This window comes from Zea mays, chromosome 8 (genome assembly GCF_902167145.1).
Source record: "Zea mays cultivar B73 chromosome 8, Zm-B73-REFERENCE-NAM-5.0, whole genome shotgun sequence".
Lineage (NCBI taxonomy): Eukaryota > Viridiplantae > Streptophyta > Magnoliopsida > Poales > Poaceae > Zea > Zea mays.
In genome coordinates, this window is record NC_050103.1 from 7335814 (window position 1) to 7347978 (window position 12165).

The following is a 12165-nucleotide window of genomic DNA, read 5'->3' on the forward strand; positions in this document are numbered from 1 at the left end:
GTCTGATTAATCGTGATTAATCACCAAAGTCGGTCAGCCAGAACGACCAGCAAGTCGTCTGACTTAAAAACAATGATCCCTTTTTTCAGTATCTTGAGTTGTACTTACCCATTCCTGCAATTCATAAAAAATGGAAGATGAAATGACAGATATGATGGGAGCGACTCGAGCAATGAGATATAATAAACTCTTGTAGAAGCTACAACATCCCTGATGACGTTGATGAGGAGGTAATGGGGGTATGGAAGACACAATTTCATCTTGGCAATATGACATCTATATCTGGATTTAAGTCTTCCATAGTTTTTGGCACATCACTTGGCAGTATGGTGATTTGCTAATGGCTTAAAGTTCCAATTGATCACATGTATCCATAATCTATAAATAACTTCAAATTTTTTCCTTACCATCTAGCTAGTGATTTAATGTCTACTTTTTGGCACATCACTTGGCACTATGGTGATTTACTTATGTTTATCAACTAATGTTCATTAATTATATTAATAATAGTATATGGTGTAGCTCTATGTTTCGTTAGCTAAAAAGGTGAAGCCCTAGTGCCCTATGAAAGTCTATATGTACAAAAAGCGTGAAACCCGAAAGCCGCACATGAAACTAAGTCCGGTATGATCCGTTTACCTCTAAACTTGCTAAGCCCTTTTTTTTGCACTAAACTGTGCTTACCGGTCCATTTAACCTATTTTTCGGCCCACCTTTTTCGTGCTTATCGGATCGGCCTAGCCCGTTTAGGCCCGCAGGGGACTGGACTCGGACAGAAAAACGAGCTCGCAAGCTTGGATGGTACGGTCCGGTTTTTTAACCGTGTCTAACGGGCTAGACCCAAAACGGTCCGGACTTCACCGGGCTCGGGCGGCCCGTTTGGCCATCTCTAAGTGTTCCATAAAAAGCGCATAAAAGCATATTCTATAGCTGCTCCATTTGTCGAATAGAGTTGGAGCACTGCATAGTTTCAAGCAAACTCTGCCTTACCAATCAAGCAGACGATTAATAAGATTGAATTTTGTTCTTACCTGTCACTCATCAGCAACTCAGATTCTGAAATAACATCAAAACCATCAATCAGGTAGACTAGTGAGTGCTGTGCAAGCTGCAAGGCACCCGTTCAAAACTCACTCCCCGCGGCGCAGCCGGGCGAGGCTGGTGAAGGAACCCGCACGAGTCGTCAGGTCACCGCCGGCGCTGGAGAAGGCTACTTCATCAGGGGTGGACGCACGTGGGTCGGCGGCCATGTCGCTGCTCTGCTTCCTACTGGACCTTCGCAACATCCCCCCTCCCCTGCTCCACCGCCTCAAGGAGGTACGGTACCTACCACACGCCCGCCCACTCACGCGCTCCCTCTCCTGCGCGGCTCCGCCGCATTTTTATCTGCCGAGCTGAGCTCCCAGCCCTAACTAACCACGTGCGGTTTCCCGCTCGCGTGCAGTGCCTGCTCGACCTCGCCAACCTCTACGCCGCCACTACGTCACAGACACACGCAGTGACCGCATCCCCCGCCGCCGCCGGCACGCTCCCCGACCGCTTGGCCCTCGGCTACGTCTACGATCCTTCATCCAAACCATCCTCCTCGTGCTCCTCCTCTTGCCCTGAGGTCCGTATCCAATATCCATCCCTCCCTGCTGCCGATCTGTTTGTTTAGTGTTCCCTATTATATTGCGCGCACAGCTGTTTGCTGATTCCAAATTAACAACATCGCCAACTGCCGATCGACATGCAGTGCTCCCTTTGTTTGTTTGGGCCCGAATTGGACACTGATGGTCGATATGCAGTGTTCCCTTTGTTTGCATTTTTGCCTATACAGGTCCTTCTGTTAACTTCATGTGCTGCCTTTCATGCTCCTATGGCAAAACCGGTTTACCACCTTGTGTTTGCTAGAAATGAGGACCAATTTGTCACTGCTATTATACAAATGATTGTGGATGTTGATATTTGGGATTACTTGAATCACTTCTATGTCACCTTTAGCAGCCAACGATGCAGATAATTTTCAGCTGGTTAAAGTAAGATGCGTACACATTTGCTGGTTGTCAAGCGCCTCGACGCCCAACGTCGCTGGACCGCGGCTACGCAGTTCGTAGTCGCGCTCCAGACCTTCACCGTGAGGGATTCCTCACCGGTGGCTTGAGAGAGGCAAGGGAGAAGAGCAGTTTTGGATAATTGATCTTTCTTGATTATTTCCCAGCCTATTACACGGCATATATATAGCCTCTGGTTCAACCAACCTTTCCTATGATTAAGGCATATGAAAAGGAAACTAATCTTAACCAATCTCTCCTATTATTAAGGCATATGAAAAGGAAACTAATCTTAACCAATCCCTCCTATTATTAAGGCATGCAAGAGGGAAACTAATCCTTATCTTTCTAAACTTAGCCACTGATTGTGGCGCCTGCCTTGGCTGCGCGATCTGCAGCCCTCCTGGCGTCACGACGGCGCCTGTAAGTGCGGCCGTACATGACATCTCTCCCCCCCTCGACGATCAGCTCGTCCTCGAGCTGAAAATGGGGAAATTTGTCGCGGAAGTCGGCGACATCTTCCCATGTAGCATCAGTAGTGGCCTGCCCTTTCCAGCGGATGAGCACCTGCTGAATACCCCTGGCCAACCTGTACCGAACAGCCTGCTCCGGTTCTGGGATCACCGCCCCATTGTGAGTGGGTGGAAGAGGAGGTGGTGTAGCTGGTGGGGCGCCGACGAACTTCTTGAGAAGGCCGACGTGGAAGACATCGTGCAACTTGGCACGCGGAGGTAGCGCTAGGCGAACTGCCACCGGATTGATGAGCTCTGTGACTTGATACGGCCCGACGAAGCGCGGCTTCAGCTTGCCCTTGGGCGCGTGGGGAAGGGAGGAGGCTGCCCGATGACGCAGGCGCAGCAGCACCCAGTCGCCCACGATATAGGAGACCGGTCGGTGCAGGCGGTCGTAGAACTTCTTCTGGACGGCCTGGGCTTGTTCCAGACGGTAGTGAACATCCGCTAGGAGCTCCTCGCGTTCAGCCATTGTCTTGGCCACCGCCGCCACCCGGGTATCGCCAGGCTCATAAGAACGGATGGAGGGAGGATCCCTGCCGTAAACCACCTTGAAAGGAGTGTCCCTGAGTGATGATTGGTACGCCGTGTTGTAGACGTACTCCGCCCACGGTAGCCAACGTAGCCACTGACGGGGCCGGTCCCCAGTGAAGCACCGGAGGTACATGACGATGACTTTGTTGGCCGCCTCCGTCTGGCCATCGGACTGCGGGTGGAAGGCGGACGTCATGTGCAGCTTGGTGCCTGTGAGGCGCATTAACTCCTTCCAGAACGCCGAGGTGAACACGGAGTCCCGGTCCGACACCATGGACTGAGGAATCCCATGGAGGCGAACGATCTCGCCGAAGAATGCCTGGGCCACAGACTCAGCACTGTAGGGGTGAGCCAGAGGAAGAAAATGACAATATTTGCTGAACCTGTCGACCACGGTGAGGATCACTGATTTACCCCCAACGCGTGGCAGCGCCTCGATGAAATCCAAGCCGATGTCGGACCACACGGCCTGGGGAACGGGCAGGGGCAGCAGCAGGCCCGCCGGGTGTAGGTGCTCAGACTTGTTGCGCTGGCACGTAGCGCAGGCGCGGACGAAGTCTTGGACCACACGGCGCATGGCGGGGAAGAAGAAATCGCGGCGGAGGCGATGGAGAGTACGCTGCACCCCTTCATGACCGTCGTCGTGCGTAGCGGCCACCACTTCTAGCAGCAGTGGGGAGTCCGGCGGGATGTACAACCGGTCTGCGTATGCCACCATGCCGTCGAGCAGCGACCATGGTGCGCCCCTTGTGCCGGCCGCGAGTTCATCCCGGATGGCGACTAGGGCCGGATCCTGAAGTTGAGCCTGACGGAGACGGTCGACGAAGTCGAAGCGGGGCACGGACAGCACCAAGACCGAGCCTTCCGCGTCGGTGTCGCGCCGAGACAGCGCGTCGGCGACGGTGTTCGTGGTGCCCGGCTTGTACTCCACCGAGAAGTCGAAGCCGAGGAGCTTGCCCACCCAATGGTGCTGCGGGATTGTCGAAAGGCGCTGGTCGAGGAGGAACTTGAGGCTGTAGTGGTCGGTGCGGACGAGGAACGCGCGCCCCCACAGGTACGGCCGCCAGTGTCGCACGGCGTGCACCAGCCCGATGAGCTCCCGCTCATAAGCTGCCAGCGCGCGGTGACGGGGGGCGACTGGCCTGCTGAAGTAGGCGATCGGATGATGTTCTTGCAGTAAGACCGCCCCAAAGCCATGTGTGGATGCGTCACACTCGACGATGAAGGCCTTGGTGAAATCCGGCAGCGCCAAAACCGGAGCCGAGGTCACGACCATCTTGAGGTCCTGGAAGGCTGCCTGGGCCTCGTCGCTCCAGGAGAAGCCCTCCTTCTTCATCAGCGCGGTGAGGGGTGCTGCAATCTTGCCGTAGTCATGGACGAACTTGCGGTAGTACCCAGCGAGGCCCAAAAACCCACGCACCGCGCGCGCCGACCGAGGTGTCGGCCAGTCGTGAATGGCCTGCACCTTGGTCGGGTCCATGGCCACACCGTGGGCGGAGATGACGTGGCCTAGGTACGCCACCGATGGGGACCCAAAGATGCACTTGGATCGCTTGATGAAGAGGACATGGCGGAGAAGTTCGTCGAGGACGGCGCGGATGTGGCGCAAGTGATCTGCCCAGGTCTTGCTATAAATCAAAATGTCATCAAAAAAGACAAGAACGAACCGACGGAGGAATGGCCGGAGCACGTCGTTCATGAGCGCCTGGAAGGTTGCCGGGGCGTTGCATAATCCGAACGGCATCACCAGGAACTCGTAGAAGCCGTCGTGGGTGCGGAACGCCGTCTTGTGCACGTCAGCCGGCCGCATCCGGACTTGGTGATAACCGGAGCGAAGGTCCAGCTTCGTGAAGAACTGCGCACCATGCAGCTCGTCAAGGAGCTCGTCGACGATGGGGATGGGGAAGGCATCTTTGACGGTGAGGGCATTAAGGGCGCGGTAGTCCACGCAAAACCGCCAAGCCCCGTCCTGCTTCTTGACCAGCAGAACCGGTGAGGAGAACGCCGAGTCGCTGCGGCGTACGATGCCTTGGGCCAACATGGCGGCGCATTGCCGCTCCAACTCATCCTTGTGCGCCACCGGGTAGCGGTACGGCCGGACCGCCACAGGTGTAGAGCCTGGCTTGAGGACGATGGCGTGGTCCCGAGCTCGCTGCGGGGGCAGACCTGCCGGCTCAGCAAACACCCCGTCGAAGGAGTGCAAGAGCTCCTCAAGGAGGGCGCTCGGTGTCGTGGTAGCGGCGAGCAGGGGATGCTGACGGTCGGCGACGTCCGACCAGGAGACCTGGCGGCCTTGGTGCAGGAAGGAGACAGAGCGGTCGACGAAGTCCCACACCATGCGACCAAGGGTGACCATCCATTGAGTCCCCAGGACGAGGTCGTACCCTGCGAGCGGCATGACGAAGAGGTCGATGAAGAATGGCTCGCCCTCGATGATGACCTGGGCGACGAATGACTCCTGGGCAGGTGACGCGTTCACCGTTGGCCACAGTGGCCGTGAGGTGCGGCCGCGGCTGGATCGGCAGGCCGGTGCGGCGGGCGGCATCCTCCCCAATGAAGTTATGCGTGGAGCCGGTGTCCAGGAGCGCGAGGAGGGTGGTGGCGCCTAGGGTGGCCCTCACCTGCATGGAATTGCAGATGGGCATGCCAGTGACTGCCCTGAGGGAGAAGACAGGGGCGCCGTCCTGCGGGTCGTCCCCTGCGAGTTCCTCGGCAGCGGCCGTGAGCTCGACGCCATGGAGGTAGAAGATGCGGCGGCAGACACGGTTGTGGCCGCGGGTGTACGGCTCATTGCAGTTGAAGCAGAGGCCGAGGCGGAGCCGTTCCGCCTGTTCCTCCGGTGACAGCCGCTTCAAGGGCGGACCCTCTGGTCGCGGCTGGGGCGCGCCCGCGGGTGGTGCAGGGAGGGCGAGCAGCGGCTGCTTGGGCGCCGACGCTGGGGGAAGAGCGCGAGGGGCTCCCCTGGTGGCCGGTGGCGGTCCCCGTGCCAACTCCAGCTGCTCGGCCTGACGGGCGAGACTCATGGCCCCATCAAGTGTCTCCGGGTTGTGGATGCGAACGACGTGGCTCAACGGGGGAAGGAGACCGCCTGTGTAGAGTTGGACGCGCTGGCCCTCCGTGAGGCGACCCGCGCGCGGCAGCAGGGCCTGGAACCGGTTGGAGTATTCCTCCACGGTCCCGGTGCGGCGACACTCCGCCAACTCGAACAGGGGCGCTGAGCGGAGTGGTGGCCCGAAGCGAAGATTGAGGAGGTCCTTGAACCGCCCCCAGGATGGTGTGCCCTCGTCGTCCTGCAGCTGGATGAACCACAGCTGCGCGACGTCCTCCAGATTATAAGAGGCCATCCACACGCGTTCCTCCGCCATGGTGCGCTGTTGGCGAAAATAGGATTCGCATTTGTTGATGAAGAGCATCGGGTCGGTGGTGCCATCGAACCGGGGAAAGTCGAGCTTCTGGAACCTGGGGGGCCGATCCACACGAGGGGGATCCTCGTGCTCGCCGCCGCCGTCGGTGGACGACGAGGACGACTTGTCCTTTATGGTGGCTTTCACGGCAGCCAACTCGGTTTGGAAAAACTGCATCAGCTCCATGAGGTCCTTGATGGTGGGCTCAGCCATGGTGATGGAGTGGTCGGTGGAGGCGGTGGGCGTGGAAGGGGATGGTGGAGGGCAAGGGCGGGTGGGTGAGGATCGACGTGACGCTGATACCAGGTTGTCAAGCGCCTCGACGCCCAACGTCGCTGGACCGCGGCTACGCAGTTCGTAGTCGCGCTCCAGACCTTCACCGTGAGGGATTCCTCACCGGTGGCTTGAAAGAGGCAAGGGAGAAGAGCAGTTTTGGATAATTGATCTTTCTTGATTATTTCCCAGCCTATTACACGGCATATATATAGCCTCTGGTTCAACCAACCTTTCCTATGATTAAGGCATATGAAAAGGAAACTAATCTTAACCAATCTCTCCTATTATTAAGGCATATGAAAAGGAAACTAATCTTAACCAATCCCTCCTATTATTAAGGCATGCAAGAGGGAAACTAATCCTTATCTTTCTAAACTTAGCCACTGATTGTGGCGCCTGCCTTGGCTGCGCGATCTGCAGCCCTCCTGGCGTCACGACGGCGCCTGTAAGTGCGGCCGTACATGAAACTGCCTCTGTGGACAACTTAACTGAAGACAATTAACATTGTACATGCATTACTTGCAAATGTTCACACTGCTCATCCTGTCTGTAGCGCTTATTTTTATTTAATGCAGATACTTACATGCCTTCCTACTGTTCTGATATCGTCGCGTTAGCATTTTCTAACACCTGGACTTTGTTCAGCTAAAGATTGGGTATAGGCCTGGTGAAAAATTCAGTCTACGAGATTTCCACCATGCCGTAAATAACCTACCTATGGATGGCTTTCTTGCTGATCAACATGGTGGATCTTTGCCTATTAGAGGTAATGACAATTATATTGGTCCATGATCTTCCTATTCCATCATTTAATGGGTACAAGATCAAAACAAAGTCAGAAGCGCATAAATATTGTGAATACGCATGTATTTTAACAGGATACTTCAGATGGAAACTTGCCTGATCCTATTTCTTACGCACAGATGTATCACTGACAAGCTTTTTTAGCAACAAAGCCATCTACTCTTGGGCTACTGATGACATCTCCAAAAAAGTGATTGCTATATGTATGTCTGCACAAAATACAGAAGCTCTCCGAAGAACTCTTATGGTATTAGCATAATAATTTGTATTTTTTCTGAAAGGAGTTGAGTGATGTTTTCCCCCATTAACTTATTTATCTTTATCATAGCATCCTGTGGTCACTGTGTTGTATCAGGATGCAGCAGAACAGTGTGTTGCCGTGGATTTTATAATGTTGGAAGCAGAAGCTGCATTCATGTACGGCCGTGCTTCAGAAAATGCCAATTCTTTTGTGAACAGAATCTGTGATCTTGAAAACTGTGTGGTACGGAGATACAATCCTGGTAAGGAAGTCTCATGATATTAGTCATCATTTACCGGTTTATGTTAGAATAATAAGATGATCTTTCATGATCAACCTACAAATCATAACATAGTCATGCTATTTAGTTTGTTTCCTATATCATTTCAAGATCATACTATCGTGGAGTTACATTTTGATGAATGACTTACACAATTATCACTGACATATTAGGAGTTCCTTACACTCAGGTTAACATTCAGCACTTACTACATGTAAAATAACCTAACACTATATGATTGCTATATATTTGGGACTGCAGAGACCCAAGTTTTGCATGGCCTAGTTAAGAGGTGGTTAGAAGAGCTAAAGGATGACAAAGAGGATACACTGCAAGCTGTATTTGTGTTCAGTGATCCCATCATTGATTCTGTTAAACACATATATTGCAACCTGTATGCATCAGCAAACCAGATAACTGATGGTTTTCCACCTTGCCAGGTGATATGATCCTTTTATAACACCACTCACTATTTAATTCAAAAAGTTCAGTGACAGAACGTATCTGAGTCTCATGTTTCCCTTTCACTGCTCAATGTTCAGCATTGAGTTTGTTCTATATACCTATTTATTAGTGGAAGAATATGACTGATAAAAGGAACTTCTGCATATATTTTCGGTGATTTTATCATCGTTTTTTTCAACCTTTTATTTCCTTCCGATGATAGCAATTAGGTATCCATGATTCCTATTCACAGTTCTGTAGCCTCTTCAACAGCTATGTTAACGCAGAACACATTGACTGAACAGGCATGCAAGTGCCATGGTCACCCTATTGACCTTTTCACCCCAAGTAAGGCAAAATGGACGTGTCCAACAACTAATCGACAGCTTGTAGTTTCTGATATTGTTGATACTGCTGTAAGGATTGGAGAACAAACAGTATTGTTTCTACCTACTTTGGAAGGTAGCTCAAACTTGCGGCGTGTCTCTACTTCCATTTCTTTTGTTGTAATTGAGCGCACTGAATTGGCCTCAATGAATGAAGGTACCCACTACTGCTTTCTGCTCAGATACAAATATTTTGTAAATTAAATGACAACATGTGTTAGCACTTAACAGGAGTCATAATGGGGAGGTCTTATGTTGTGATTCCCAGTTCAAATGATGTTGAAGCTTCTCTAGCTGATGAGAGAACAGATCAGAACACCAAAAGTTAGTATTCCAAGTTTATACTCCCTTTGTTTTTACATATCATATTAGCTTTGAATATTAACATCTTGGACCACCCATTTCAAAAAATCCTTATAGTTTCACAACATATGAATTGTAGATTACGAAAGTATTTCTCATAGTGAATCTTGAAACACGAATCTTATCTCATGAACTTATATAAATTTTTAAAATTTGATGGTCCTTGACTTAGGACAAAGCTAATACGATATGTAAATAAAAACAGAGGGAGTATGATGTATCTCTAGCTTCTCAAACAATACCGATATGTCAATATTATCTATGATGTGCAGTTTTCTATGGTCTATGTGAAACTCTTTTCAAGCTTGACCAGGGACTTGTTTGTTCCTCATCATGCAATATTGAAACAATGAAAATTGGAACTCTTCAGTGTTATTATCTTCTTCAACCTTCTGAAAAAGGACCAATGCTTCTGAGGGTATAGGCAACACTCCCCCTGTTCTATTTTGACTTGTGATGTAGTGAATGTCATGTTTCACCGATTGTAGTAGTGGCCTAAAACCATGCTGGATTGGATTCCTAACGCTGAATAACTATCTTTGCTGTAAAGCTTCTACTTTAGATGCTTACATTTCAGAAGAATAGAAAGTATTTTGTGGTCTGTTATTGGCTTGCACTAATGACCGGAACAAATCATGCTGCAGAGACTCGCTGCATCTGAAGAGATATTGCCTCTCCCAGACATGACTCGAGATTGCAGCTCTAAGATTACCATGGAAATCAGGAATTCAATCGAAACCTCTTTATCTAAGGTAAGTCGCTGGACCACTATTTTTTTCTGTGTTGTTGTGAACTTGTGACTCGCCATCATTGAGTGGTTTTCATTGGGTGTTCTCTATACGAATAGTAGCTTCTTCGCTTCACGCCTCTATAAACTTGTTCCGCGTACTATTAGTTGCTTCCTTACCCCCAGACTAAGGGCCTGTTTGTTTACCCCCATGGATTATATAATCTAGATTATTTTTGGAGGATTATATAATCTGGATTATATAATCTGGATTATATAATCTGAGTAGTCCTGTTTGTTTACCCAGATTATTTAAGTTGTTAATAGGATTCTTTTGTATGAGGAAGACAAGAATGCCCTCTATATTTGTACTAGGTTGAAACTCATATATGAAAAAAAATAATTCAATTGACATTGGCAAATATTGCATTAGCAATATTATCACGGAAGGCATTCATGTCACCTTCTTCATCCCAAATTGACTAGTACTAGGCGCAAAAACGATTCGATGAATTATAATGGCAATGGTGGGTAATTTCTAGAAAACTTGAAAGGGTAGTGGGGAAGTGGGAAAAAAATAATCTGAAATAAGCACCTCCTCACTTGCTTATGGATTATCATAATCCAAGGGGTTAGATTATATAATCTGGACAAATAAGCTGGACTGTTTGTTTGACTCTTAGGATTATTTAATCCAGATTATATAATCTGTGGGGTAAACAAACAGGCCCTAACTAATATCTGGCAACTGACTTCTTCAGATTATGCTCAAGGATTACAACCCTCTACATCATGAAAGAGGCTTTCATTCAGAACTGAATCGCCTGGTGAGGGACAGCCTGCAATTTGGGTACCTCCTCGTCGGCTGCTGTTTATGCAACATTTTTTGTTACTTCAGAATTCAGATACATGGTTTCGTGTATTTGTTTTTGTATGTTGCTTTTATCATGATCGATCCTGGAAACATTCGCCAAATAAGATGTCCATTACTGGACCGACTTCATTTTGCAGATCAATTGCTCCGTCCTGTGCCCCGAAGGACCCTCACAACATTGGTTCGTTCAGCGAACCTCAGGTACCAACATGTCAGGACCTGGAAGAAAGCATGTCCCTGAACGAACATGAGGATGCGGCTGGAGGTCTCAACGACCATCCGTACTCGTTCAGCGAGCCTCAACCTCAAACATCAGCATTCATAACTCCGAGCAAGAACAAGGCATCGATCCAGTCCAAGAAAGGGAAGGCCTCTCCCAGCATCAGTGAGGAGTGGGAGAAGCTCATCATCATCGACGACCTCGACGACGACTTTGCCAGCCCCGCACATCCCAGAACCGCTGTTCACAAACCTCCCCGCCCCAAGCCACCGTCCCCAGTGAAGCCGCTGGACGAGAAGACTTCAAGGATCCTGGAGAGGCTGGAGCCCCCCAGGGCGAAGAAGCAGAGAGCGAACATTGTTAGCAAGGCCAGCACTGGCGCAGCACCGGCACCTGCCAGTAAACAGATCAAGAAGCCGTTGCTGCTGCCGCGTGAGCCGAGCGCAAGCCAGCCGCTGCGACCTTCCTTCAGCAGGCTTAGGAGAGTTCCCTACCTGACCTGATCATGGCGCATGCTCACGCTTAGCTACAGCTAACTGGGCAGATCAAAAACACGCTTTCGCACCTTGGATCGTGAATACGTAACGAGAGAGGTGATAGATGCACGTGCAGCCCCTGAGTGTCGATACTGATATGTTTTTGCTGTCAAATGTAAATACGATAGAAGCCAAACTGCTAGTTGCGTAGGTAGAAAGTAAAGCTACTTGTCAGAGCATATACAACCTAGATATGTGGTTCTTCAAAAACTAGATACACATACACCTAAGAAATCCTTTCATACAACCTAATATATATATGTCTTATATCTTATTCACTAGAACCTCTCAAGATACAAATAATTTATGTCGGTTGTATAAGTAGAACCGTATCTAAACTTAGAGAAAACCGTGCTAGAGATGTTCCTTCGTCAAGATACTGTCTCTTATATTTTTATTCATTTTCCTTTTAGATTGATTTGATGACCAGAAAAATAGAGAAAGTTTATAAAAGGAATATTTGTGCTATTCAAAATTAAACAGCAAGAAGATTTCTTCTCATATATCCCCTTCATTTTCTCGGTCACCAAA

General features: G+C 49.9%; 1 protein-coding gene across 3 annotated transcripts; it reads left to right on the forward strand.

Moving 5' to 3' along the window:
- The first annotated feature begins 1106 nt into the window (after window positions 1-1106).
- Window positions 1107-11912, forward strand: LOC103634719 (uncharacterized). 3 transcript variants are annotated; one of them, XM_008657303.4, is made up of 12 exons: window positions 1107-1317; window positions 1445-1609; window positions 7405-7525; window positions 7683-7810; window positions 7892-8066; window positions 8346-8524; window positions 8834-9071; window positions 9146-9238; window positions 9550-9695; window positions 9922-10029; window positions 10766-10854; window positions 11016-11912. In XM_008657303.4, exons 1-12 carry the CDS (start codon window positions 1249-1251, stop codon window positions 11599-11601), a joined length of 2097 nt encoding a protein of 698 aa, XP_008655525.1. In that variant the 5' UTR covers window positions 1107-1248; the 3' UTR covers window positions 11602-11912. The 3 variants fall into 3 exon arrangements, with proteins under 3 accessions (XP_008655525.1, XP_008655527.1, XP_008655526.1); XM_008657305.4 differs by having other exon boundaries at window positions 1146-1317; window positions 10766-10831; XM_008657304.4 differs by having other exon boundaries at window positions 1161-1317; window positions 7919-8066.
- Window positions 11913-12165: the final 253 nt, after the last annotated feature.